Below are 26,376 nucleotides of genomic sequence, written 5' to 3'. Positions count from 1 at the left end.
CACACACACACACACACACACACACCAAACAAAATCCTCTCCCTCCACAAATGCCAGGCCTTAAAATAAATTGCTCAGCCCTCTTTCCCATTATGGTAGATTCAGTAAAGGCCACCTAAAGATATTCTCTGTCCTGGTCCTTGGAACCTGTGACTGTTACCTAATAAAGACAAAGGCCATGGTGGATGCTAATGGCTCATGCCTGTAATCCTAGCTACTTGGGAGACTGAGAACAGGAGGAACTTGATTGGGGGCCAGCTGGGGCAGAAAACTTTGAGTGATCCCTTTCAACCCATAGCTGGGTACAGTGGCATACACCTGTCATCCCAAGCTGTGTGGGAGGCTGAGATTGGAAGGATTGTGGTACCAGGCCACCAAGGGAAGCTGTGATGCCAGCTTCCTGGGATGCCAGCCACGTGTGGAGCTTCAAGTAGGTGGATTGCAGCTCAGGCATGTACCTGTGCTGGAGGAAACAAAACAGTTCTGGAGGCATGGTTTAGCAATGCTGTGACAGCCTGGCTAGCCCCAGGCCTTGAGTTCAAACACCCAGAAGGACTAAAACAAAAAGGCCATTCTCAGGCAGTTAACCACCAACCTAGTCTCTGACACAAAATACAAAAGAGATGTGGATCAAGAGGTAGAGTCTTTGCCTTAGCTGCTTGAGGCCCAGATTCTATCTCCTGAGAAGGATCATCACAGACTCAATCAGGTGAACAAATCTGGAACCCATTCTCCTGGATTATGTAACTGAGTCCCTTCCTGTTCTTCAAGTTCCCTTCCCTCACAAGACAGAGAGTTTTTGTGCATACAGGAGGGAAAGGTTTGCCTGGCCTGGTGGCTCAGGCCTGAAATCCTGGCTACTCAGTAGACTGAGCTCTGAGGATGGTGGCTCAAAGCCAGCCTAGGCAGGAAAGTCCGTGAGACTCTTAACTCCAATTAACCACCTTGAGTTCAAGTTGCAGTACTGGTACACACACAAAAAAAGGTGGGAGGCAGGGAGAGGAAGGAGAATCCATCTAACTTAGAGGTAAAGATAGGGATGGTGAAAACTTAAATCAAGTGGTGCCAGCAGCCACTAGAAGAATCTGGGAAATTCTCTCCTGGAGTCTCACGCAGAGGGAGCAAAACTCTTGCACCCTGAGTTTGGTTCCATCACCTATATCTGAGTCTTTTTTTTTTTTTTTTTTGGTTGGTCGTGGGGCTTGAACTCTGAGCTCTTCAGCTCAAGGTGAGCGCTCTACCACTTGTGCCACAGCGCCACTACCATCAATCACCTGCATTTGAGATACTGGCCTCTAGAATAGTGAGAGAATAAATCTCTGTTGATTTAAGCCCTCAAGGTCGACACCAGTACAACCATCTACATTGCCCAGGTGATGGATCTCAAGGCTACAGTAGCCAGGCTGGAATTCTTCCTGCTCCAGTCTCACCTGCGTGGAGCCCCTCTGCCCCGCGGGCTTCTGCTTCTCAGCTCAAAGACGCAGTGGCCCGCACGGCCGGTGGCGCGACGTGGGTTAAGGGGGCATGTCCATGGGCGGGGCCCGGGCGCACGGGGCGGGGCCGGGGCGGAGCGTCCGGCCGCACCTGGCGGCGGGGTCCTCGCGCGCTGACGCCTGGCGCAGCTCCGGCAGCCGCCGCGGGAGCCGAGGTCCCGGAGGAGCCGTGCGGAGCTCAGCCACCACCGAGCGAGGGCGGCGTCGCGGCCGGAGCCGCCATGGCCGAGTTCCCGTCGAAAGTGAGCACGCGGACTAGCAGCCCCGCGCAGGGCGCCGGCGTCTCAGTCTCGGCGCTGCGCCCGGACCTGGGCTTCGTGCGCTCCAGCTTCGGGGTGCTCATGCTGTTGCAGATGGTGAGCGCGCGCGACCCCGCGGGCTGGGGAGGTGTCGGGGGGGGGGAAATCCCTGTGAGGACAGGCCGGCAACGGGATCCCGGGGCGGGCGGGGCGGGGGGCATCTGCATTTTGCGCCCAGCACATCCTCAGCGCAGGCTCGCGCGCCCCGACACCCCGCGCCTACCTCGGGGTGCTCTCAGGATGGGCGCCCCCAAGTTCGCCCTGCAATCTTGTCACCCCGAGACGCCCCCTCCGGCCGACCCCGCAAACCTGCTCTGTGCACCCCTGTTTGGAGCGCCCCGATGTCACCGCGGCCACTCACACCTGCTGCAATCGCGGCGCCTCTGCCTCTCCCCCCCCCCCCCCTTCTGTTTTCTTCTGTGTCTCTCATCTTTCTCTGTCTCTCGCCTTCAACCCCTCCCCCCCCCCGCCCCCAGCCCTTCGGTGCTAGGCAAAGTCCACCTCCTGCTCAGCTCCTCGGGCTCCGCCCCGGACCCCTGGCTGAGCCTCGGAGCTTAGCGCTTGGGCCTCGATCCCTGGGCTCCCTCCTCCTCCAGGCCCTTCTGGCTTGCTCTGGGGGCATCTGCGAGGCGTTAGCTAGTTCGGGAAGCCCCGAGGGTCCCGAAAATCACGCCCAGCGCTGTAGAGAGTAATTTGTGGGAAGCAGAAGTCAGACTCCTAACGCCTCCCGACCGGGGTGTAGACCCCAGCTGTAGCGAACCAGAGGGAACATCCCACCCCAGGTTGCAAAGCCTGGGGACGTCAGCCCTTCTTCTCATGGTACCCTCCTGATCTGCGTGCCAGATGCCTGCTTGTCCATTTTCATTGGACTGGGGTGGATCTGGAGGAGGGCTTGGAGCCATTTTCCCATCCACTGAATGGGTTTTCCCACCGGCCCCTTTCCTGCTGGGGGCTGGTAAGGCAGACCCAGGCTGGGTTGCTGGGTGGTTCCCCTGGCGCCATCCCAGCGTGGAGATCAGGCCTTCCTGCCTCCAGCCCCTTAGGGAGCCCCCCCCCTCCACCTGCTGCTTGCTACCTATCTGGATTCCTCAGATTTCCTTGGGCAGCGCCCCTCCCCACCCAACCTCTGAATGCCTTGCTGTTTGTTTAAAATGAAGATTTTTAGACTGCACACCCCGAAGAAATGTAGAATTATGATTTGAATCTCAGGAAGTACAGCCTGAAATCCACGTTTTAAACCTGAGTAGCTTTTATTTTTGTTTTATTTATTTTTTGTTCGTTGGTGAGATAGTCCTGGGAGTTGATGGCCTCTTCTGGAACTAATCACCTCAGTTTCCTCACCTGGCAGATAGGTAGGAAAAGGAGGACACCAAGTCTAGCCCTCCATTTCCAGTGGGAAGAGCTACTGCACTGTCTCTGAGATGTGTGTGACAGGGCTGGCTGGGGAGCCGCAGGGGCTGGAAGCCTGGTCAGAACTACTCAGGAGGCTGAGATCTGAGGTGCACAGTTCAAAGCCAGCTTGTAGAAAAGCTCATGAGCCTCTCATGTCTAATTAACTACCAAAAAGCCAGAAGTAGAGCTGTGGCACACACACACACACACACACACACACACACACACACACACACACACACACACACACACACACACACACACACACACACACACACACACACACACACACACACACACACACACACACACACACACACACACACACACACACACACACGTCCTGAGTGGGAGATCTAGTGTGCAGCCTGGGAGGCCATGGAGGAAGTGGCTTTTGATCTGGGAATTCACCCGAAGCTGAGACAGAGGAAGCAAGTGTGTGAATGAGGCTGGAGACAGGAGAGTTCAGGGGAGTTAAAGGGCTAATTTCTGGGGTGGCCTGAAGCAGAGGGAGCATGCACCTCTGCCAGAAGTGTGGTGGTGGTAGTCACCTGGGTGATCTTGGAGCAGCAGGGGCTGGGGGGGGGTCTGTGTAGAACCTGGGGGTTAGTTGTTATTGAGTAGCCCCCAGCTGGTGGAAAGGACCGGAGCATTTTGCATCTGAATGATGAAAAGTCTAATAAAGGGAACAAAAGAACTGGAATAAGAGGGTTCTCTGTGGTTTGGAGGGACTGTGGAAGCTGCCTCTGGAGGAGACTTGTGGTCTTGATTTGGGGGACCCCTGTGAGCTCAGCAGTCCAGCCATGAGCACCTGGTCTCCTGATACCAATGCAGACGCAAGTTTGGGTCTAATGTAGGTCCCACTGGGAGTCATGTAGTGGAGCGGAGCTGCTGGGTATGCAGATTGCCAGGGACAGACAGGCTCTGAGGTGGTGCTCCCGCACCTCAGCTACCATCCCCCCTAAAGGAGTTTGGAAGACCTGCAGGCAGCCTGGAGCTGGTTGGAGAAGCTGCTCTGAGCTGTTTCTGTGGCAACAGGCAATTCCACTGGATCTGAGATGGGGGTCCACCCAGCAAGGCCACAATTGTTTCTACCAGCCAGGCCCATGCTGGGCACTAGGCCCATTGACCACAGTTTCATGTCCTCCTGTTCTATATTTGACAAGTGAGGAAATTGAGGATCAGAGGTCATTCTTTTGCCCAAGATCTCACAACTTTGTGAGTTTGTTTTTTTACTTTTGTGGTTCATGTTATTTTCTTTTCTTTTTGTTGGTTGTGGGGCTTGAACTCTGGGCCTGGGCGCTGTCCCTCAGCTCTTCAGCTTAAGGCAAGCGTTCTACCACTTGAGCCATAGTGCCACTTTTGGTTTTTTGGTGGTTAATTGGAGATTAGAGTCTCATGGACTTTCCTGCCCAGGCTGGCTTTGAACCTTGATCCTACTCAGCTTTCAGCCTCCTGAGTAGCTAGGATTACAGGCGTGAGCCACCAGCATCCAGCAAGTTCATGTTCTTAACTATGACACTCAGCCCTGCTCCTACAAGGCGAGGGGTTTGGTTTGTTAGGAGCGGTGAGGAGCCCAGTGCCTGCCTGGGATCAGGGATAGGGGAAGGCTGCCTGGAAGGGGCTGGAACTGAGACCCTCAGCTTGCCAAGATTGTACTTCATAAAGATGCCCTGCAAAACACTCTCAGTATTTCTCAGATTTGTTTCTTTCCCACTTCCCAAAGCTGTTTCCATAAAGACTATTAGTTGGGGTTAAGACATGTAAGACAGAAAAGTTCATGTATTTCTAAAGGTTGATGGTAGAGCGAGGAATTGACTTCAAAGACAGATAATATGACTACTTTACCAGGAATCTATAGCAAGTATAAAGCTCTTAGTTCACGGTTGAGCTTCCCAGTAACCTGAGCAAAAAGGGAACCATGAATGTGTGCAGCTAGCCTTGAAATGGAGAGACAGACAAGTTTGACCTAGAGACAGGTCTTCTGGTCATAAAAACATGGAGTTATCCTTCAGGCTGCAGTTCTTCATGCAGCCAGGGAATGAAAGAATTTTGTGGACAGGGTGGTTAACTGGTGTAATACAAAGCCCAATAGCCTATTTTTTGTCACTCATGGGGCTGGAACTCAGGACCTGGGTGCTGTTCCTGAGCTCTTCGACTCTAGGCTAGCACTCTACCACTTTGAGCCACAGTACCAATTCTGGTTTTCTGGTGATTAACTGGAGATTAGAGTCTCACAGACTTTCCTCTCCGGTTGGCTTTGAACCATAATCCTCAGATCTCTGCCTCCTGAGTAGCTAGGAATACAATAGGTGTGAGCCACCAGTGCCCACCATGCCTGTCAGTTTTTAAGTTCTGAAATCCTCCCCTAGCTGTGGGGAGGAAAATGGCTTTACCTGGAGCTACTGATGAGAAGCAAGGCTCAGGGAGTGAGGAGCTTGGCCAGTGTCACATAGCAAAGAGTAGCCTACCACTCAGAGTCAGGACTCACCCAGATCTGCCAGTCAGAAACCTGGGTATCACTATACTTCCTGTTTGTTTCCTTTGGGGGATGGGGTTTCAGGGTGCTTTGGACAAGGAGAGCAACTTCTGGAGGGGAGGCTCATCAGAAGTCTCTTTGGAGGGTTTTCTGGCAGAGGTGAGCATTAAAGGAGCTAGCAAAATGGAAAGGGGGAGACGATAGGAGGTTCAGATAGGTATGGCGATCCATACCTCTAATGCTAACACTGAGGTAAGATGCCTGAGGATGATTGCTACTATGTAGCAAACCTGGGCTACAGAATAACAAAAACAGAGAATGGGGGAACTCAGAGTAGATCATACCAATCTATACAGTCAAAAGGCCCCGGATGTGTAAGCTGTGTGAAAGCCCTGCAGTAGTAGTGCCATTTGTGCTGGGCACCTTCCAGCCTTGTTTGCTTAGTACTCTCCCTCCTGGGACTGGGGTTGGGGGCAGTGGGTACATGGCTCCCAGTTTTCAGGAGAATAAACAGACCATAGGCCTCACCTGGCACCAGATCACACTGATCCACTCGATCTCAGTGATCTATGAAGCAGAGCTAAGTGTAACAGGTGTGGAAGCAGAGATCCTTGGGTTCAAATCCTGCCGCTGCCCCTTCCGGGTTCAGGATTTGGAGGAAGTTCTCAATCTCCCCCTGAGTCCTGGTAGTGGTGGGAAACTACAGAAAGTCCTGCCCACCCTGGGCAGGACTCTGGTGTGTTTAGGATGAAAGACAGGGTCCACAGGGCTTTGAGATCCCTCCCTTCCTTTCTTTCTTTCTTTCTTCCTTCCTTTCTTTCTTTCTTTCTTTCTTTCTTTCTTTCTTTCTTTCTTTCTTTCTTTCTTTCTCTTTCTTTCTTTCTTTCTTTCTTTCTTTCTTTCTTTCTTTCTTTCTTTCTTTCTCTCTCTCTTTCTTTCTTTCTTTCTTTCCTTCTTTCTTTCTTTCTTTCTTTCTTTCTCTCTTTCTTTCTTTCTTTCTTTCCTTCTTTCTTTCTTTCTTTCTTTCTTTCTTTCTCTCTCTCTTTCTTTCTTTCTTTTCCTCTCTCTCTCTCTCTCTCTCTCTCTCTCTCTCTCTCTCTCTCTCTCTCTCTCTCTCTCTTCCCTCTCTGGGTCTGTCTCTGAGCCCTTTTGCTCAAGGCTAGTGCTCTAGTACTTTGAGTCACATCTCTGTTTCCTGTTTTGAGGGGTTAATGAAGATAAAAGTCTCATAGGGACTTTTCTGCCCCAGCAGACTATGAACCTTGATCCTCAGATCTCTGCCTCCTGTATAGCTAGGATTACAGGTGTGAGCCACTGGAGCCCCATTCCAGGGCTCTTTGCCAGCCCAAGAAATCCAAGGACTGGGTCAGGTACAGAGGCTCAAAGCCTCCACACTGGGAGGTCAGGCCTCAGAGGCTGGCTGCTCCATTCTAATGCACTGGGAGTGTAGGGAGGTTCTTCTTCCCTTCTAGCCCTAGCAGGTGGGCCAGAACTCCTGGGAGGGGACAAGGCAGGGTCTGAAAGTTCACTTGAACCTGGAAGGGGGCTGCCTGCTTGTTGAGGTCATGGAATGGGAGCAAGGGCTGTGCTAGAACTCCCTGCCTCTGAGACCCAGTGCTATGGGGTACACTGGAGAGATGCAGTGGTCCCCATCAGCATTTTGGGCCCCAGTGTTCCCTGAGCCTGGCACACAGGCCCTGTTTTGTACATTTCTGCCACATTCTTGATAACTATAACTACCTAAGGGGCATATGATGTGTGTGTGTGTGTGTGTGTGTGTGTGTGTGTGTGTGTGTGTGTGTGTGTGTGTGTGTGTGTGTGTGTGTGTGTGTGTGTGTGTGTGTGTGTGTGTGTGTGTGTGTGTGTCCATGCCCCTATCCTGGGGCTTGACCTTAGGGCCTGGGCGCTGTGCTAGAACTCCCTGCCTCTGAGACCCAGTGCTATGGGGTACACTGGAGAGATGCAGTGGTCCCCATCAGCATTTTGGGCCCCAGTGTTCCCTGAGCCTGGCACATAGGCCCTGTTTTGTACATTTCTGCCACATTCTTGATAACTATAACTACCTAAGGGGCATATGATGTGTGTGTGTGTGTGTGTGTGTGTGTGTGTGTGTGTGTGTGTGTGTGTGTGTGTGTGTGTGTGTGTGTGTGTGTGTGTGTGTGTGTGTGTGTGTGTGTCCATGCCCCTATCCTGGGGCTTGACCTTAGGGCCTGGGCGCTGTCCTTGAGCTTTTGTGCTCAAGGCTAGTGCTTTACCACTGGAGCCACAGTGCCACTTCTAGCTTTTTGGGTAGTTAATTGGAGATAAGTCTCATAGGCTTTCCTGCCCAGGCTGGCTTTGAACTGTGATCCTCAGATCTCAGCCTTCTGAGTAGCTAGGATAACAGGTGTGAGCCATCAGCACCTGGCTTGAATCAATTTTTCTTCAAAAAACAAAAACAATAACAAAAAGTCCATAAAGAAATAGACAAGGCTGAAGTTGTCCTTGGGTCAACTTCAACTGTTGGTACAACTGCTTAGGGGTGTGTTTTTAGTCCTTTTCTTTGCATTTTTAAAAACAATGATGTTTTTCTTCTGCATCAGTAAGTTGCGTTGAGATTTCTTTGTGACCGTACAGCCCCTGTCACCTTCCTTTTTAACTATGATAGAGTATCTGTAGCAGTACAATAGTGGCTCACGGAGCTGCTTCTTGATTTTTTTCATGGACCCACTGTGGGTTTGTAAAATTGTTCTATTCTTGCTCATGGCCGGCACTCTACTATTTGAGTCATGCCTCCAGTCCAAACTTTTTATTTTTTTTGAAAAATATTGTATACAGCACTCAAATGGTACAAAGAGTAATTGGCAAAATTTCATCTCTCATTACAGACCCATACCCTACCTGCCCTCACCCCTAGATCAGCACTGATCATACTGTGAATGTCTTTTTTCTTTCATGTCTTTATTTCTATATTTTAATTTTAATTTTATTTTTTGTGGTATTGGGGATCAAATCTAGGTAATCTCACACATTCTGGGTGAGCAGTCTATTAGCTGTTCCCCAGCACTGTCTTTCCTTCTTTCTTTCCTTCTTTCTTTCTTTTTTTCTTTCCTTTCTTTCTTTCTTTCTTTCTTTCTTTCTTTCTTTCTTTCTTTCTTTCCTTCCTTCCTTCCTTCCTTCCTTCCTTCCTTCCTTCCTTCCTTCCTTCCTTCCTTTCTTTCTTTCTTTCTTTCTTTCTTTCTTTCTTTCTTTCTTTCTTTCTTTCTTTCTTTCTTTCTTTCTTTCTTTCTTTCATTCTTTTTGAACTCTGGGCCTGGGTACTATCCTTCAGCTCTTCAGCCCAAGGCTAGTGCTCTACCACTTTGAGCCACAGCACCACTTCTGGTTTTCTAGTGGTTTACTGGAGATAAGAGTCTCATGGACTTTCCTGCCCGGGCTGGCTTTGAACCATGATCCTCAGATCTCAGCCTCCTGAGTAGCTAGGATTACAGGCGTGAGCCACTAACACCCAGCTAATTTTTAGTATGTTTATTAAAAAACAACAAAACAATAGAATGGAAGAATGCTGTGAAAAATCTACCTCCTTTGGTTAGAGTAGACTCCTCTGTGCCTCTTGTTTCCTATATATTTGAAGACAGTGTGTAAGGTGGTGTATGCAAATATGGATCTGAATATGCAAATACAAATGGAGAATGTGACTGTGGGAATAGTCCATTTCTCCCTATTTACATGTCTGTGAGCTGTGCATTGCCTTATTTGTGCCCTTCTCGTCTTAGTGCAGGAGCTGCAAAGCCTCCTCAAAGGCTGTGATTGGTGCTAGCCTTTGGATAACAGGAATTTGGAATTTCCTTTAAAAAAAAATATATTTATTTAATTTTGGCAGTTGTGGGGCTTGAACTCTGGGCCTGGGAGCTGACCCAGAGCTTTTCTGTTCAACGCTAGAGTGCTCTACCTCTTTGAGCTATATTTTCACTTGCAGTTTGAGATTGGAGTCTCATGGACTTTCTTGCCCCAGCTGGTTTTGAACTGTGGTCCTCAGATCTCAGCCTCCTGAGTAGCAAGGATTAAAGGTGCGAGACACCAGCAACTGGCTTTGTTTTCTTTTCTTTTTCTCTCTTTTGTACCCTGCTACAAGGAGTGGCCTTGCACATGACACCAATGCCCCGAATTCGTGGACCAGAGGCAAGTACACTTGTGATTTTGATAGAGATGGCCTCATGCCTTCTGTTCAGGTTTCACCTGTCCCAGGTAGGTTTATTCCCACAGCCACCCCTGCTGACAGGTGCTGGTGTGAATGCGTCTCAATCTGATAAGCCAAAATGGCTGGTCAGTGACTCATTTCTTTCGTCCTCCGAGATATGAGATTGACCTTTAGAAAATGTTGCAGAGCCTTTTGCTTTTTCTTGTCTGTTCCACAGACAGTTTGGCTTTTTGTCTTGTCCTTTTCTAGGAGCTCTGGAAGCTGTGCAGATGATTTTCTTCCTACTTTGCTCTTGGTGTTGTTGCTGGTTGGTATTTTATTTTGCCAAGGGCTCCCTGAGGGTTTCTCTTTTTCTTTGCTTTTTTTTTTTTTTTTTTGCAGCTTCTGGAAATTGAGTCATAGTGAGTCCCTTTCCACTATGGTAATGAAGGAGTTCTAGGCAGAGCTCTCGGATCTTCTACACTAATCACAGCTGGGGAGATGGTGTCTAGGAGGCAGCCCCAGTGTGGGGGTAGCCAGGTTTAACTTAGCCTTTGACACCTAAAAGTGCAGCAGTCCCTCTTTCTCCTTGGAGATCTGTTCTAAGCAGATGTCTGAGGCCACCCATACTTCTAATGCAAACGGTGTATATATTCCCTATCATCTCCCTACCTCCTTTTTTGGTGGTGGTGATGCTGGGGTTTGAACTCAGGACTCCGTGCTTGTTCAGCAACCCCAGTTCCATCTCTTTCTATATGTACTGGCCCCATAGGCATACATAGTTGTGATAGTTTTATTTATAAATTGGACACAGAAGAGAGTAATAGCAATAGCTAATAAAATGCAACAATTGTAGCAGTGAACCTTCGTAAAAAATTTCCACTAAATATTTTCTGGCTACAGGTACCTGGAACCACAGAAATCAAAACTAATGGTGTGGGGGCTGGGAAGGTGGCTCAGTGGTAGAGCACTTGCCTTACATGCATGAGGCCCTGGGTTCGATTCCTCAGCACCACATAAGCAGAAAAGGCCAGAAGTGGCACTGTGGCTCAAGTGGTAGAGTGCTAGCCTTGAGCTGAAGAGCTCAGGGACAGTGCCCAGGCCCAGAGTTCTGACCCCATGACTGGCAAAAAAAAAAAAAAAAAAACTAATGGTGTGGCGTGGTGGTGTTGTTGTTGTTGGTGGTGGTTTCGGTGGTGGTGGTTGCGGTGGTGGTGGTGGTGGTGGTGGTGGTGGTGGTGGTGGTGGTGGTGGTGGTGGTGGTGGTGGTGGTGGTGGTGTGTGTGTGTGTGTGTGTGTGTGTGTGTGTGTGTGTGTGTGTGTGTGTGTGTGTGTGTGTGTGTGTGTGTGTGTGTGTGTGTGTGTACTGCAGTAAAGGGAAACTCCAGAATTGGTTGAGGACTCTGCTTTACATTTTTCTGCAATTAATTTTATAATTAGTTGCTGTCATGGCAGGTAATCCAGATTTCCTATTTACTAGTGATTTCAGTTTCCTTTTTGATTAGAGATGCTTGTGTTATGTAAAAATCCATTTGCTGGGTGCCTGTGGCTTACGCCTATAATCCTAGCTACTCAGGAGGCTGAGATCTGAGGATCATGGTTCAAAGCCAGCCTAGGCTGAAAAGTCCTCATGGGACTCTTATCTACAACTAACCACCAGAAAGCCGGAAGTAGCACTGTGGCTCAAAGTGGTAGAGCGCTACCCTTGAGCAAAGAGTGCTCAGGGGCAGCACCCCTGAGTTCAAACCCCATGACTGACAAAAAAAAAAAAGCCCATCATTGGGGGACTCCTTCAGTAGGCAGTTGAGTGCCGCCTTCCTGCCCCATGTAATGATGGACAATGTCTGGGCTGGGGTGGGCAGAGCACACACAACCACATGTAGTCTGGGAGCATTTGTGTGGAGGAAATACAGACATGACTCCCTACCCCCAACAGAAACTGTACACAGTGTCCAGGTGTTTCTTATGTGTCTGTTCAGACACTTTTGGATACAATGTCACAGGTTAGTGTTTCAGTACTGAAACCTTTTTTCATCTGAGTATGGTGGCTCCTAGCTGTAATTCCAGCACTTAGCAGGTGTGAACATGAAGGAGGATCACAAGTTTGGTCTATAGGGTGACACCCTGTCTCAAAGCAAAACAAAATAATTAAAATAAATGAGGGGAAAAAAGGTTCAGGTACTTTGTGGAGATGGCAAGGCTGTGAGGGACATAGATGAATGCGGCTCAGGCCCAGAGAGGGCAAGACACTTCTCTCAGGATCCACAGCAGCAGGTAGTAGTTGTGAGTTCAGTGCTCCTGGCAAAGGTAGGAGGTATCCCATGTGTCCTCTGTATAAGTGGAAAGAGGCTATCTAGGTCCTGAAGGGACAGAGGTCAGAGGTTGGGTCTACAGAGCTGTCCCCAGGCCTTGGGCAGTTGCTCTTTTTTCTTGTCAGCTGATGGCTTAGAGTGAAGTTTAGTGCAGGCCAGGCCTGGTTTTCTGCTCCCTGGTGATCTGGGCGCTGCACCCCTACATTGGTCTCTATGGTCACCACAGGATGGTAGCGTGCTAGGCTGTTTTTCTTGGCAGCCTAGTGAACCCCAGCCCTAACACAGAACGCAGCCTTGATGGCTGAGCAGAGTTGGCCCCTCCTGCTTGCCCAGGGAAGAGATGCCAGGGTGGCATGCCAGGGTCCTAGGGAGGCGAGGGCAAAGGTCAGCCAGCAGTCAGAGTGTGAGCTGCCCTGGAACATTCCAGCCTTAATTGAGCTCTCCCCCACTGCCATCTGGGGTGAGGAGGTGGGCGGGTTCTGGCTCCTTCTGGAAGCTGGGCTCACAGACTATGAGGGAGATGCCCTCTCAGGCTGCCCCAGTCCTGTCTCTGCCTCCTGAGAGTTAGTGACAGGGGATAGAGAGTCTGGATCCCAGGGCTTTCCAGCCCCACCCCATTCTCTGCCTGACCCTCTGGCCATTTCCTCACCTTCCAGGAGCTTCACTGGGGTCCCCTGAGTGACATGGGGAGCTGGCCCAGATGGAGGGAGGCAGGCAGGCAGGGGGGACTGGCAGTCAGGCCGAGGAGCTGCTGCTGGCAGTGAGTACCAAGGCTCCAGCCCGGCCTTCTCCAGCTAGGGTTTGGCTCTGTGTGGCTAGGGGGTTGCTCTGGTGCTGGGAATCAGAGGGGAAGGAGGGAACGTGGCAAGCTGGTGAGGGGTTGGGGGAAGGGAGAGGTTCCGGGACATGCAGAAGGCAGGGGTGCTGTAAGGTCTGGAGCCCCATCTAGAGCACGGCAACCTCATCTGGCAGCTAGAGAAGACAGCATGGGCCTGGAGCTGGGGTTTAGTTGGAGGCAAAAGAGTTCCTGCTGGGAAGATGCTCTAACTCCCAGGGGAGCGCTGCATGCAGGGGCTGTGTAGCTCTACCAGGGACAGTGGAGAGATCCTCCCCCATCCCAGGGGTCTGAAGGCTCATTGCTAAGACCCAAGACTAGGGACCTGGGTGCTGGGCTCCACGATAGCCCCTGCCATGGACCTAACCTGGGAAGAGTGGCCCAGCAACCAAGTGGCTGGGTTTGGCCCTTCCCAGGCCCATTTCTCAGACACAGGAAGGGAGGCAGGGGCAGCGTGGGGTTGGACTCTGACTCCACGCTCAGGCTTCCTGGAGAGCTGGGTAGCAGGGCTCTCCAGTGCTCTGTCCAGCCCCAAGTTCGGCTTGGGGATTCCAAGGTGATTTTCTGGCCCTCCCCTGGCGTGAGGAGTGGGTGGTGTGTGTGGTGGTGTGGCCAGCCCAGGCGCCGGAGCCGCTGTCCCCTGCCCCTTTGTCTCCCATAATACAATGGGTGGCTTTTGGTCCCCATAAAGTCCCTTTCAGTGGAGGGAGAAGGGCCAGGCGGGGGTGGAGGCTGGGCCTGGGCAGGCCAAGTTCTGAGTGTCCTCAGGCTGCCCAGATGTGTCCCCAGTGAGGGGAACCCCAGGAAGGGGTCCTCCGCTGTCCTGGGCCTCAGTTTCCTGCTAATGTAGTAGAAAGAGCCAGGGGGCCTGGAGAGGACTTGCGGCCTTGCCCCTGCCCAGCAACGCCCTCGTGTGGTCTCTTCAAACATCTGTTCAGTTGCCAACATGTCAAAAGGAGACCACATAGAAATCCACGTTCTAGTGTTGCTTAAGACTTGCTGGGTCTGGCCCGTGTTTCCAGCCATCACCCGCATGGTGTTCTTCTCCTGAGGCCTTCTCCCTCCTCCCCAGTCCTGTTGGCGGCCCTGAGTCCTCCCGTGAGCCTGCAGCCCCGAGCGGCTCCCCTCCCCAGTGCTCAGGGGAGCATCTGCCACCCACAAGACCACTCCCAGCCTGCTGCCGCTGTGAACTCCTCCTCTCACAGCAACCTGCCAGGTGACAGAGATGGGTACCGCCCTCCCAGCTCCCTCCCGTGCCAGGTGAGGAAGCAGACCTGAAAGCCACACAGAGAGTCCGCCAGGGTCCGACGATGCCCAAGGATTGAGCAGACAGGGGGAAGAGCTGGAGTAGTGTCTTGTTCAGGGGAGTTGTCTTCACCCTGGTGGGGTTGCAGTCACACACCCTAGGAGGTGTGTGAGTTAGGCACTTAGAGGACGGCCCTTAGACTTTGGGGAACTGGTAGGGGACAGATAGTGGGCCAAGCACAAGTGTGTGTGTGTGTGTGTGTGTGTGTGTGTGTGTGAGAGAGAGAGAGAGAGAGAGAGAGAAAGAGAGAGAGAGAGAGAGAGAGAGAAACAAGGGCCAAAGGGGTGAAGGGTCTTCCTGTCACCCCTCAGCCTGTGAGGAGCTTGTAAGTACAGCCCAGGGGAGGCCCCAGTCCCCCCCCCCCCCCCGGGCCCAGCTGCATTCTCTGTATCATGGGAAGGGCCAGCACTGCAGGCCCCATATCTGGGTGGAGCCCCAGTGCCTGGTACTTGTGGTTAGATATGTTTGTTATCTCACTGGGCCCCATGACTGGGGCAAAGAAGAGGAGCTCCATGCTTAGTCCTGGTGTAGTGCTCAGCCTGTGCTGGGTATGATGGAACCACTCGGCCCCTCTGACTTCATTTATACCTTACCACCACCACCACCCTATGAGGTTGGCAAGTGCACATAGCACAGAGAGAGTATGGAGCCAGCCTCTAAGTTGGCAGGGCCAGAGCTTGATCCCAAGGAGTTAATTTACACCAAGAGCACACCATTGAATCAGCACATGGCAGCCATCCACAGATTCAGAAAAATGGAGGAATGTCCCCAGATTGTCCTAGGAAGTCCCGTACTTAGCTAAGGGGCTTAAGGCACAGAAATGTTTTGTCTCATGGATCTGTGGGCCTGAAGTCTGACATTGAGACTCTCACAATCCTCTCTCCTGGCTTCTGGGAGTGACTGGCAATCCTTGGCAATCATAGCCTGTCTTCACCTAGCCTTCTCCCTGTATGGGTCTCTGTCCAAGCCCCTCCTCGGACCCCTCCCCCCCCAGCCCTGTTCTAATATTGGGTTTGAATTCAAGGCTTCATGCTCAAAGCTGATACTACTTGAGCCATACTTTCAGTTGCAGCTTTTTTGCTGGTTAGTGGGAGATACATTTCCCAGCTTTTTTTTGGGGAGGGGAGGTCCGGTCGTGGGGCCTAAACTCTGGGCCTGGGCGCTGTCCCTCAGCTCTTCAGCTCAAGGCTAGCACTCTACCACTTGAGCCACAGCACCACTTCCGGCTTTTTACTTATGTGGTGCTGAGGAATCGAACCCAGGGCCTCGAGCATGCAAGGCAAGTGCTCTACCACTGAGCCACCTTCCCAGCCCCACATTTCCCAGCTTTGTCTGCTTGGGCTGGCCTTGAACCTGCATCCTCAGATCTCACCCTCCTGAGTAGCTAAGATCACAGGCATAAGCCACCTGTGGCCCTGCTCAAATTGCCCTGTTCTTACAAGTCCCCCTAATCCAGTGTGACCTCCCCGTAACTCACCTGCACAGACAGTCTGCATCTATGATGTCACTTTTACTGGTGCTTCAGTATTGAGCACCCTCCAGGGACACAATTCTACCCACAACAAAAGGCCTCCTGGGAAGAGCTGCCCCAGGGGCACATTGGGAGGGGTAGCAGCTGTGGCAGGGTTGTCCTGAGAGGTCTGCTTCTTGGTTGGGACTTTGTGACAGATCCTCTCTGGCCATCAGTGGTGATGTTTTATGGAAGTCTTTCCCTGTTGCCGAGTTGGTGAGCAATTAATTCTTTGGTGATGGTTCCTTTTGTGAAGGTTCCTTTCTGGCACTGTGATTTGCATTGGAAACTAAGGTTCCTAATCCAAGTTCTTTAAGCTTTTTAGAAAACATGAGAAATGAGTCCCATGTGCCCCTGAGATTTGCAGACAGTCCTATTTGTCTGCAGCAGGGTCTGTCTGGGGAGCCATTTGAGCATTTGGGAGTTTGGAAGTGTGTGTGTGTGTGTGTGTGTGTGTTGGCTCTGTGTATGTGTGTAGACACCTACAGAACCTTGTGCAGAAGGGCACCCACACAGAGCCCAGAGGTCTACATGACATCTGTCACCTCCCTGTCCTCCCTGGTCTCGGCTTCCATGTCACTGTACCTGTGAGATCTTCCTGGACTCTCTCCCTACAATGACATCAGGCCCCACTGCCTTCTTGTTCCCTTCTGCACCCACTGTCCTTCCTGTGAACCACCTTAGTTTGCTTGCAGAGGGTTTTGCCTGACTCTGCCCACTACAGAGGGGGCTCCAGGAGAGCAGTAAGTGCAGCAGAAGGGATTCAGAGAGGTGCACTGGGGACCCTGGGCTGGGGCATTTGAGCTGTGTGAGGGTTTCAGGAGGAAGGCCTCAGGGCAGAGGAGCCTGGACCAGGCCCTGGAGGGGCAGGTTGGGCTCTTCAGACTCACCCTCCTGCCCCCACACCAGGTACTTGCTGCCATTTTCCTATCTCTGGGCAGTGGCCATGATAGGACAGGGCCTCTGACCCTGTGCTACAGCTAGCTGGGGGACACGGAGGAAGGGGTTCTGGTGGGTCCTCCAGTGGGCTGGGGCTAAGAAGTCCTACAGCTTCTGGAATTGAGGCCTGGGTCTTACTACCCTGACAGGGCCAGAGAAGGGGAGCCCTGTCCAGATCTGGTTCTCCCCGGGAGAGCTGGGGCCAGGAGAAACCAGTCTATCTGGTTCCAGTGGTGGAATGGGCCTTCCCTGCAGTGGGGCGGGGAGCCAGGCCACACAGCCAGAAGGAACACATTCCTGCAGGCTGTATTTGCTGATCTGGAAAGCAGGGGTGGGGTAGCAGCCGAAGGGCAGGGTCAGGGGGTTTCTGGGTGCCCAACCCTGCCCTTGGAGGCAGCTGAAGTGCTTCAGGTTTCATGTCTCCCAGTCCTTGAGACAGGCAGATCTGGGTTCCAATCCTACCTGGCTTTTTACCCTTGGTGACTATAGCCATGTCTCTTGAGCATCTATCCAGGGGTGGGGTTATGGGCGGCACCTCCCATGCCTGGCACAGAGCAGAAGGTGTGACGCGAGGCCCTGTGACAAAGCCTATGAGCTCAGAGCATGGGATGTGAGGCAGCAGTCACGAGAGCATCGCCTGGCCTTGCTTGTTTGGTCTTGTTTGCTCCACCTTGCCTCGCTTCTTTTTAGATCTACACATTTGTCCCTGAGAGGCCACTGGTCACCTGGAGGGGCCTGAGGCGCCACCTCCATAGTATTTGTTCTGAGGCTTGCGGTGGGGTGTATCTCTTAGGCAGGGTGCCCTTGGGGTGGGTGGTAAGAGGTGGGTGGGGCCTATTCTAAGACATCCTGCCACTGGTGTGCCTGTGGCTACAGGCCGGGGCTCCCTGCTACTCTGCCCCTTCTACCTCTCTGGAAAGTGATCCCAGCGCCACTGGTTGCTTGTGGAGGGGGGTGGTGAGAACAGGTCTGGGTGAGCTGAGCGGGTGCAGAGTGGAGAAAGACCTCCCTGGGCCTTCTGCCTAGAACTTGAACTCAGGGCCTTAAGTTCACTTGCTTACATAGGGTTTTGCCTGGCTCTGTTTGCTACAAAGAGGGCTTTTTGCTTAGGGCTTTTTTTTTTTTTTTTTTTTTTTTTTTGTCGGTCGTGGGGCTTGAACTCTGGGCCTGGGCGCTGTCCCTCAGCTCTTCAGCTCAAAGCGAGCACTCTACCACTTGAGCTACAGCGCCACTTCTGGTTTTGTGGTGGTTTATTGGAGATAGGAGTCTCACGGTCTCTCCTGCCCGGGCTGGCTTTGAACCGCGATCCTCAGATCTCAGCCTCCTGAGTAGCTAGGATTACAGGCGTGAGCCACCAGCGCCCGGCTGCTTAGGGCTTATGTACTACTACTTGAGCCATACCTCCTCTAATGCCTATTTGGTGGCTAACTGGAGAGAAAAATTGCAAGGATTTGTTTGCCCAGGCTGGCTCTGAATGCAGTTTTGCAGATTTCAGCTGCTTTTTTTTTTTTGTCAGTGGGGGGGCCTGAAGTTGGGGCCTGGGCGCTGTCCCTCAGCTCTTCAGCTCAAGGCTAGCACTCTACCACTTGAGCCCAGCACCACTTCTGGCTTTTTCTGTTTATGTGGTGCTGAGGAATTGAACCCAGAGCCTCATGCATGCAAGGCAAGCACTCTACCACTGAGCCACCTTCCCAGCCCCAGATCTCAGCCTTTTTAAGTAGTTAGGATTACAAGTGTGTGCCACCAGTGCCCAGCCCGGTGACCACAGGGGGTCATTGGTTCCCAGGGATGTGCTGTTGAACCCCAGCCATTGATTCCCTCTCTACTCCCCCTTCCCCCAGCTACTCTCACCCACTGAGTCATATCCCTGAGGGGAGTGGGGAGGAAGAGGAAGTTATAGAGGATTGGTGCAGAAACTTGAGTTTGGTCCTTGGCAGATGTAGACATGTCCCTCTGGTCCCTGGCTTAGGGTGAGGGGGTGCCTGGAGGGTCCAGCTTGCTGTGTTTTGGGTCAGCAGCCCTCAAGTGAGCGCTGCCCTCACAGTGTATGGCAGACTTGTCTCTGGAGAGCAGCAGGAGAGGTGGGTCCTGCTTCCAAGAGACTGCTCTGTCATCTGATGGTGAGTGCTCCTTGGGCTGGTCCAGGGAAAAAGTGACACAGTCAGTGCAGTGCGATCAGCATGGGCGCCTCCTTCCTTCAGTCCCCCACCAGACTGCCTGGTCCCCAAGGATTCGGAGAGCATCCTTTTGGAAAAGGGAAGGTAACCCAGCCTGGCCCTGTCCTAAATGGGCCCTCTGCCAAGCCATACTCTGTAAGCTCTCCTGCCCCCTGCCCCCTGGCCCTTGCCCTCTGCCCTGATGGGGAAACTGTCCATGTCAAATTTCCTTTGGTAGGGTTGGGAATGTGGCTTAGTGGTAGAGTGCTTGCTTAGTTTGCAGGAGGACCTGGGTTTGATTCCTCAGTACCACATAAACAAACCCCTCAAAAAATAGTAAATAAAATTAAGAAAAAAATAAAACCAAATTCCCTGTGGCCCAGAGGGAATATAAGCAAACACTGTCATTGTATGGGATCATGGGTTCTCCAGTAGCTGTGAGTTTGGTATGCACTGGTACTTTTTTTTTTTGTCAGTCATGGGGCTTGAACTCTGGGCCTGGGCACTGTCCCTGAGTAATTCAGCTCAAGGCTAGCACTCTGCCAACTTGAGCCACAGCGCCACTTCCAGTTTTCTGGTGGTTTATTGGAGATAAGAATCTCATGGACTTTTCCTGCCCAGGTTGGCTTTGAACCACAATCCTCAGATCCTCCTGAATTGCTAGGATTACAGGTGTGAGCCACAGGTGTCTGGCAGGTACTTGTTTTATTAGTGGTAATCACAGCACAGAGAGGTTATGCGCTGGGATCATACCAGTGATGAATGGAGAAGGAATTAAGCCAGGCACACATACTCCTGGCATGTCTAGGCCCCTCCTGTTACTCAGTGCCACATACAGACTTGGGTTTGCTGGAAAGACAGGATGCTAGGCACTTGCAGAGCTGGGCAATTGGGAGTCAGGGAGGTGGGGCAAGAGAGGGCTTGGGCAGACATCAGGTGGCCGGTCATCAGAGTCCTCCGGGACCTAGTCAGCATGACACGCAGGTTTTTTTGTTTTTGTTTCCTTCTCCCCCACCTCCCAGTTGTGGGGCTTGACCTCAGGGCCTGGGTGCTGTCTGTCCCTGGTCTCTTGCTCAAAGCTAGCACTCTACCACTTTGAGCCACAGCTCCACTTCTGGTTTTCAGGTCATTAATAGGGGATAAGTCTCATGGACTTTTTTCCTGCCTGGGCTGGCTTGGAACTGTGATCCTCAGATCTCAGCCTCCTAAGTAGCTAGGATTACAGGTGTAAACCACCAGCATTCAACTTCTTTTTAAGACTTTTAAGTGGATGAAATTTATATCACAAAATTAACCGTTGTACACAGGCTGGTGTTTTAATCCCGTCTCTAGGACTGCATGCCCAGACAACTCCCAGGGTCATGCAGGTGACTTGATCTTCCTTGGAGGAGATTTTCCTGCATCCCTGTCCAGGCACAGGTCTGTACTGAGTGTTGGGATACAACCATGAGATAGCTCTGCATCTGCCCTCAGGGAGATCCAAGTCTGGGAAAGAAAACACTACTACCTCGTGTACTGGGTGCCTGGGGCATGAAGGTTCTAGAACCCAGGTTACAGGAATAGGAACTATTATCTCTGCCACAAGACACCCCATATCACATTGCATAGTGAGGATCAAAGAGAAATGAGTAAGAGTGGCCAGGCAAAGGCCCTGACACAGAAGTACATAGTGGGGGCCCAATCAATAGTTCTTGACAGAAAAAAAAAAAAATGTCAAGGCCAGAAGCTAGGCCTGTGGTTTCCAGCTGGAGTTGGGGATCTCTGAGAGACCATTCCTGTCTTGTCCCCACAGGTGCTGGGGCTGCTGGTGTGGGCCCTGATTGCTGACACCCCATACCACCTGTACCCTGCCTACGGCTGGGTGATGTTCGTCGCTGTCCTCCTCTGGCTGGTGACAATCGTCTTCTTTGTCCTCTACCTGTTTCAGCTGCACATGAAGTTGTACATGGTGCCCTGGCCGCTGGCGGTGAGTCTCACGGGCACTGGGGGTAGTTCCAGGTTGACCCCTCTGGCCTCTGGGTGACCACAACAGGCCCATCGTGACCTTCCATAATGAGGAACAGTGGGTGGGGGTGGACAGGGGGAGGTCCTTGCTGACCCCCCAGCTCTCCTGCAGAGCTAGGGTCGGGGGAGATCAGTGGTTCTGGTGGCCCAGATTTTTTTTGGGGGGTGGGTCCGGTCATGGGGCCTGAACTCTGGGCCTGGGCGCTGTCCCTCAGCTCTTCAGCTCAAGGCTGGCGCTCTACCACTTGAGCAACAGCACCACTTCTGGCTTTTTTCTTTTTTCTTATGTGGTGCTGAGGAATCGAACCCAGGGCCTCAGGCATGCGAAAGCAAGTGCTCTACCACTGAGCCACCTTCCCAGCCCGTGGCCCAGATTTTTAAGAGCCATGCTTGACCCTGGGTCTGTTGAGTGGATTCAAATGAGGCCATCTAGAACTTTGAAAATTCTGTTCCTTTTCATGGTCAGAATTGGAGCCTGAGTTGCCTGGGTTGGTCATCTGTGGCTGGGTCCAGGCAGGCAGCCCTGTGATGGATGGAGGCTAGGGAGTCCGGAGTGGCCCAGGCTGGGGCCTAACATGTGTGGAAGGCCTTGAATCCAGAGGCAGGGCACCCCACGTTTGCTCTGAGGCAGTCCCAGGATGGAGGAAGTACCCTGGACAGAGAGAAGGCTGCTGGGGTTTTCTCTGACCAGGAAGCCTCCACAGCTGGGGTCTGAGCCTTTCAGTGAGCAGAGAGGCACGTGATTACAAGACTAGGCAACATTGTTTGCAATTCAATGACTTGTCAAACCAAGGAAATGTGAGTCACCCTCAAGACAGAATGGGCTTGTTAGACCTTGACATCACTGGCTGGAGCCAGGCAGGATTTGCAGTGGCTGCTGGGGCACAGTTGGCAAGAAGGTGATCTGAGGGCAAGCAAGCAACAGCCTGCCTTGGAGCTCCCTGCCCCGTGACCTTGGCTTCTAAGAGGCCTGTGGAGCTGAAGGCCTCCGGCTTCTAAGACATGTTTGGGCTCTGGTACAGCTGTCTGAAGGTGGCTGCTTTCCAAGGCCCCAGTGGCTGGGCACCATCTCTAGGCTCTTGGACCAGTGCCAGGCCAGGCAGAGAGGGTGGGGCTGCCTTTGGAGAGGGATTTATGGACAGCCCATCCTGTGTGGATCATCTGGTCAGGGCTACTAGTCACAAAGGGTCCAGGCAAGATGATGTGTGAGGCAGGTCAGGAGGGGCCTAGAAAACACGGCCTATTATCTGTCCTGGAGACCCACTACTTCTCAGGCCTGTTGGAAGTGCTGGGGTACAGGTCCTTGGAGCCAAATCTTTTATAGCACTGAGGACCCAACTCAGGGTCCTGTGTGTGCTAGGCAAGTGCACTGTCACTGAGTTGTATGTCTAGCCCCAAGAGTTTTTATTTTTTTTATTTACTTATTTATTTTGTTGGTCATGGGGCCTGAACTCTGGGCCTGGGCTCTGTCCTTCAGCTCTTCAACTCAAGGCTAGTACTCTACCACTTAAGCCACAGTGCCACTTCTGGCCTTTAATGCTTATGTGGTGCTGAGGAATTGAACCAGGGCCTCATGCATGTAAGGCAAGCACTCTACTACTGGTCCCCAAGAGGTTTTTTTTTTTTTTTTTTTTGTTTTTTTTTTTGTTGGTCATGGGCTTGAACTCTGGCCTGGGCACTGTCCCTCAGCTCTTCAGCTCAAGGCAACCACTTTACCACTTGAGCCACAGTGCCACTTCTGTTTTCTGAGTGTTTTATTGGTGACAAGAGTCTCACAGAGTTTCCTGCCTGGGCTGGCTTTGAACCTCGATCCTCAGATCTCAGCCTCCTGAATAGCTAGGATTATAGGCGTGAGCCACCAGCGCCTCATTCCCAAGAGTTTTTAATATGAAACTTTTATATAAAAATTTGTTGCCAGGGGCTGGGAAGGTGGCTCAGTGGTAGAGCGCTTGCCTTGCATGCCTGAGGCCCTGGGTTCGACTCCTCAGCACCACATAAGCAAAAAGAAAAAAACCAGAAGTGGTGCTGTGGCTCAAGTGGTAGAGCGCTAGCCTTGAGCTGAAGAGCTGAGGGACAGTGCCCAGGCCCAGAGTTCAGGCCCCACGACCGGACCCAAAAAAAAAAATTTTTGTTGCCAGGGCTGGGAAGGTGGCTCAGTGGTAGAGTGTTTGCCTCTCATGCATAAGGGCCTGGGTTTGATTCCTCAGCATCACATAAACAGAAAAAGCCAGAAGTTGTGCTGTGACTCAAGTGGTATAGAGCACTAGCCTTGAGCTGAAGAGCTGAGGGACAGCGCCCAGGCCCAGAGTTCAAGCCCCACAACCGACAGAAAAAAAAATTGTTTCCATATGAAATTTTTAAATCTTAAACAAAACATAAAAGAGAACTATCAGCCGGGTGCCTGTGGCTCACGCCTGTAATCCTACCAACTCAGGAGGCTGAGATCTGAGGATTGTGGTTCAAAGCTATCCCGGGCAAGAAAGTCCATCACCAATTAAGTCTTATCACCAATTAACCATCAGAAAACCAGAAGTGGTGCTGTGGCTCAAGTGGTAGAGCTCTAGCTTTGAGCTGAAGAGCTGAGGGACAGCGTCCAGGCCCTAAATTCAAGCTTCAGGACCAGCACAAAAACAAACCAAGAAAAAACAAAAACCAACAAAAACAAACAGAGAACTATGGCTGAGTTCAGTGGCTCACACCTATCATCCTAGCTATTGAGGAGGCTGGGATCTGGGGATTATGGTTGAAAGCTAGCCTGGGCAGGAAAGCCTGAGATTCTTAACTCCAATTAACTACCCCCTCCCCCCAAAGCCTATTTTTTAAAAAATCCAGAAGTGGGGTTGTGACTGAAGGGGCAGAGCACTGGTCTTGAACACAAAAGCTCAGTAGCAGCACCCAGGCCCTAAGTTCAAGCTTCAGGACCAGCACAAAAACAAACCAGGAAAAATACAGCAAAAAGGGCCACCAGCATTTTGGAGGTAGATCTGGGGCCTGAGTGCAGTCTGACTTAGTGTCCTCTGAGATCCTGACTTTGAGGTTTGCCTTGAGCCTAGGATGTGGCCAAAGGGAGCTGTAGATTTTCCCCTGGAGAAAGCTGACCCCCATCCCACATCCCCAGCCAGCCTCAGGCTTGGCCTTAGTGCCGGGACCCTGTGTAGACTTAGAGGTAGATCACAGGGTTTGCCTGGTGCTGCCGTCAGGTCATTCTTCAAGCTTTCCCACTGTCCCACTTGGCTTCAGGGGAGTGTATCACACTTCCTGCCCTGCTGAATCTTACGTCTTTCTTCCTGCTTCTGCCAGCTAATGGTCTTTAATATCACTGCCACCATTCTCTACATCACTGCCTTCATCACCTGTTCTGCTGAAGTTGATGTGAAGTTCCTGAAGGGCACCCGGTCCTATAACCTGCGTGCTGCTGCCTCTGTGAGTATGTCCCCCGGGGGGCCCCCATCTCTGCCCCTGGACTCAGAAGCTCCCCCTGTTTGAGGTCAGGCACTGGCCATCTCCTGGCACTACCTGAATGCTCAGGGGGTCTCCACAGGGAGCTAAGCTCAGGTGGTGATGGAGTTTAGTGAGTAAATCTGGTGTCCAATGGAAGTTAAGGGTGAGCTATGAAGCTCTGCTGAGAATCCGTTGTGCCACACTGATTTGGGGTATGCCAACTATAGATCCTTCCTTGTCCCTGGCAAATGCACACGCAAATTGGATTTAGGCCCTATCTGGGGCCTTGTAGTCTCTCCCAGCCAAGTCCAAATTTAGGCTCAGTCATCCCCATACCTGTCATACTTGCTCCACAAGGCCCTGTACACTTTGCTGCAGTAAGAAAGAAGGGTCTACTGGTCTCTTTACAGACCAGGAAACTGGCTTGGACAGGCTAAGTATGGTACCTGGAGTTATGTCTGGGTAGGGAACCTGTTGGTTTTAAAAAGCAGTGAACTCAGTTGGGTATGGAACATCTGAACACAGATAAAAGAAGTGTGAGTGTAGAAAATGTGTGGGGTAGGGCATGGTAGTGCATACCTGTAATCCTCACACTTGGGAAGCGGAGACAGGAGGATCATGAGTTTGAGAATATCTGAACTCCATAGTGAAATCTTGTCTCAAAACCACCAAACAAGCCGGGTGTTGTTGGCTTACGCCTGTAATCCTAGCTACTCAGGAGACTGAGATCTGAGAATCACGGTTCAGAGCCAGCCCAGGCAGGAAAGGCTGTGAGACTCTTAACTCCAATTAACAGCCAGAAAACCAGAAGTAGCTCTGTGGCTCAAGTGGTAGAGCACTAGCCTTGAGCTGAAGAGCTGAAGGACAGTGCCCAGGCCCTGTTCAAGCCCCATGACTGACAAAAACAAAAAAACTACCAAACAAGAAACCTGGATGTTTTTTGTTTTCCTTGTGATGCTAGGGCTTGGCCAGGTAAGCCCTTCCCCAGACAGAGATATAGAAGGGGCTTTGATCCTGTTACTTTTGTCACATTATCCTGACGCACCCTGCCTATGAGGTTTTAACTGTTTTCCCCACTCAGCATGTAATGCCAACCTTCTCAGCCACAGCAACCAGCTTTGGATGAAGGGGCTGGTGCCTGTGTCCTATTGTCCCCCCAATACTCCATTCAGATTGGTCATCTGGGTCCCTTTTCCTTTCAGTTCTTCGCCTGTCTGGTGATGATCACCTATGGAGTGAGCACTTTCTTCAGCTTCCAGGCCTGGCGAGGAGCAGGCAGCAACGCAGCCACCAGTCAAATGGCTGGTGGCTATGCCTAAGCCACCTGTGCTGTGGCCCACACCAGTGCAGGGCTACCTACATGCCCAGGGCCGGGGCCCTGTGGGTCAGTGCAGCGCCCTGCTCAAGGGACATCAGCTCTTCAGTACTCCTGAGGATGCAGGCCTGGGATGAACCTGTGTGGGTGTGGTTAAGACTTCCTCATCCCCCTTATTCAGCAGAAGGTGACGGGGGATGTGGGGTTTTCTCACTGGCAGTCTTGCCTTGGAGGACCTCAGGCTCCAAGGCTGGGCCCATCCCTCTCACTCAGCGCTAAATGCACTAACAGACTCCAAGCCTGAGCCCTGAGCTGCCATAGGATAAGCTAACAAGCAACACAGATATCATAGCCTTTGTTTCTGGAGAGCCAAGCAAGCCCACCACCATTCCTTAAGTGGCCACCCTGACCTCCCCCAGGCCCGTGTGTCACCCAGCAAGGCAGCCTGGTAACTTCCTCAGCTGTGATCCTCCTTGTGAAATGGTGACATCCATGCAGACTGCTTCCCCAGGCTGCTGATTAAGCTCATGGGATGCAGGAGGGAGGGAACAGGACTTTGCCTGGTGAATTGTCACATGGTTGGTGGTATCTCTGGGTTTTTTGTTTTGTTTTGTTTTTTACAATTTAAATAAAGATGAAGGAACTTATTTGGAAAAGATGTTGAAATCGTAACTGTGGATGTGTGTAAACTCCAGGAAGCGGTAGATGAAGACTGCAGAGACTCCAAAATGCCTAT

General features: G+C 51.7%; 1 protein-coding gene across 1 annotated transcript; it reads left to right on the top strand.

Moving 5' to 3' along the window:
- Nucleotides 1-1,595: 1,595 nt before the first annotated feature.
- Pllp (plasmolipin) lies at nt 1,596-26,296 on the top strand. Its single transcript, XM_069992663.1, has 4 exons — nt 1,596-1,849; nt 20,673-20,846; nt 24,185-24,307; nt 25,528-26,296. The coding sequence occupies exons 1-4, from the start codon at nt 1,715-1,717 to the stop codon at nt 25,642-25,644; spliced, it is 549 nt and encodes a 182-aa protein (XP_069848764.1). The 5' UTR covers nt 1,596-1,714; the 3' UTR covers nt 25,645-26,296.
- Nucleotides 26,297-26,376: the final 80 nt, after the last annotated feature.

Source organism: Dipodomys merriami, unplaced genomic scaffold (assembly GCF_024711535.1).
Source record: "Dipodomys merriami isolate MVZ:Mamm:240054 unplaced genomic scaffold, mDipMer1.0.p SCAF_41, whole genome shotgun sequence".
NCBI lineage: Eukaryota > Metazoa > Chordata > Mammalia > Rodentia > Heteromyidae > Dipodomys > Dipodomys merriami.
This window is presented reverse-complemented; position numbering and strand designations above follow the sequence as displayed.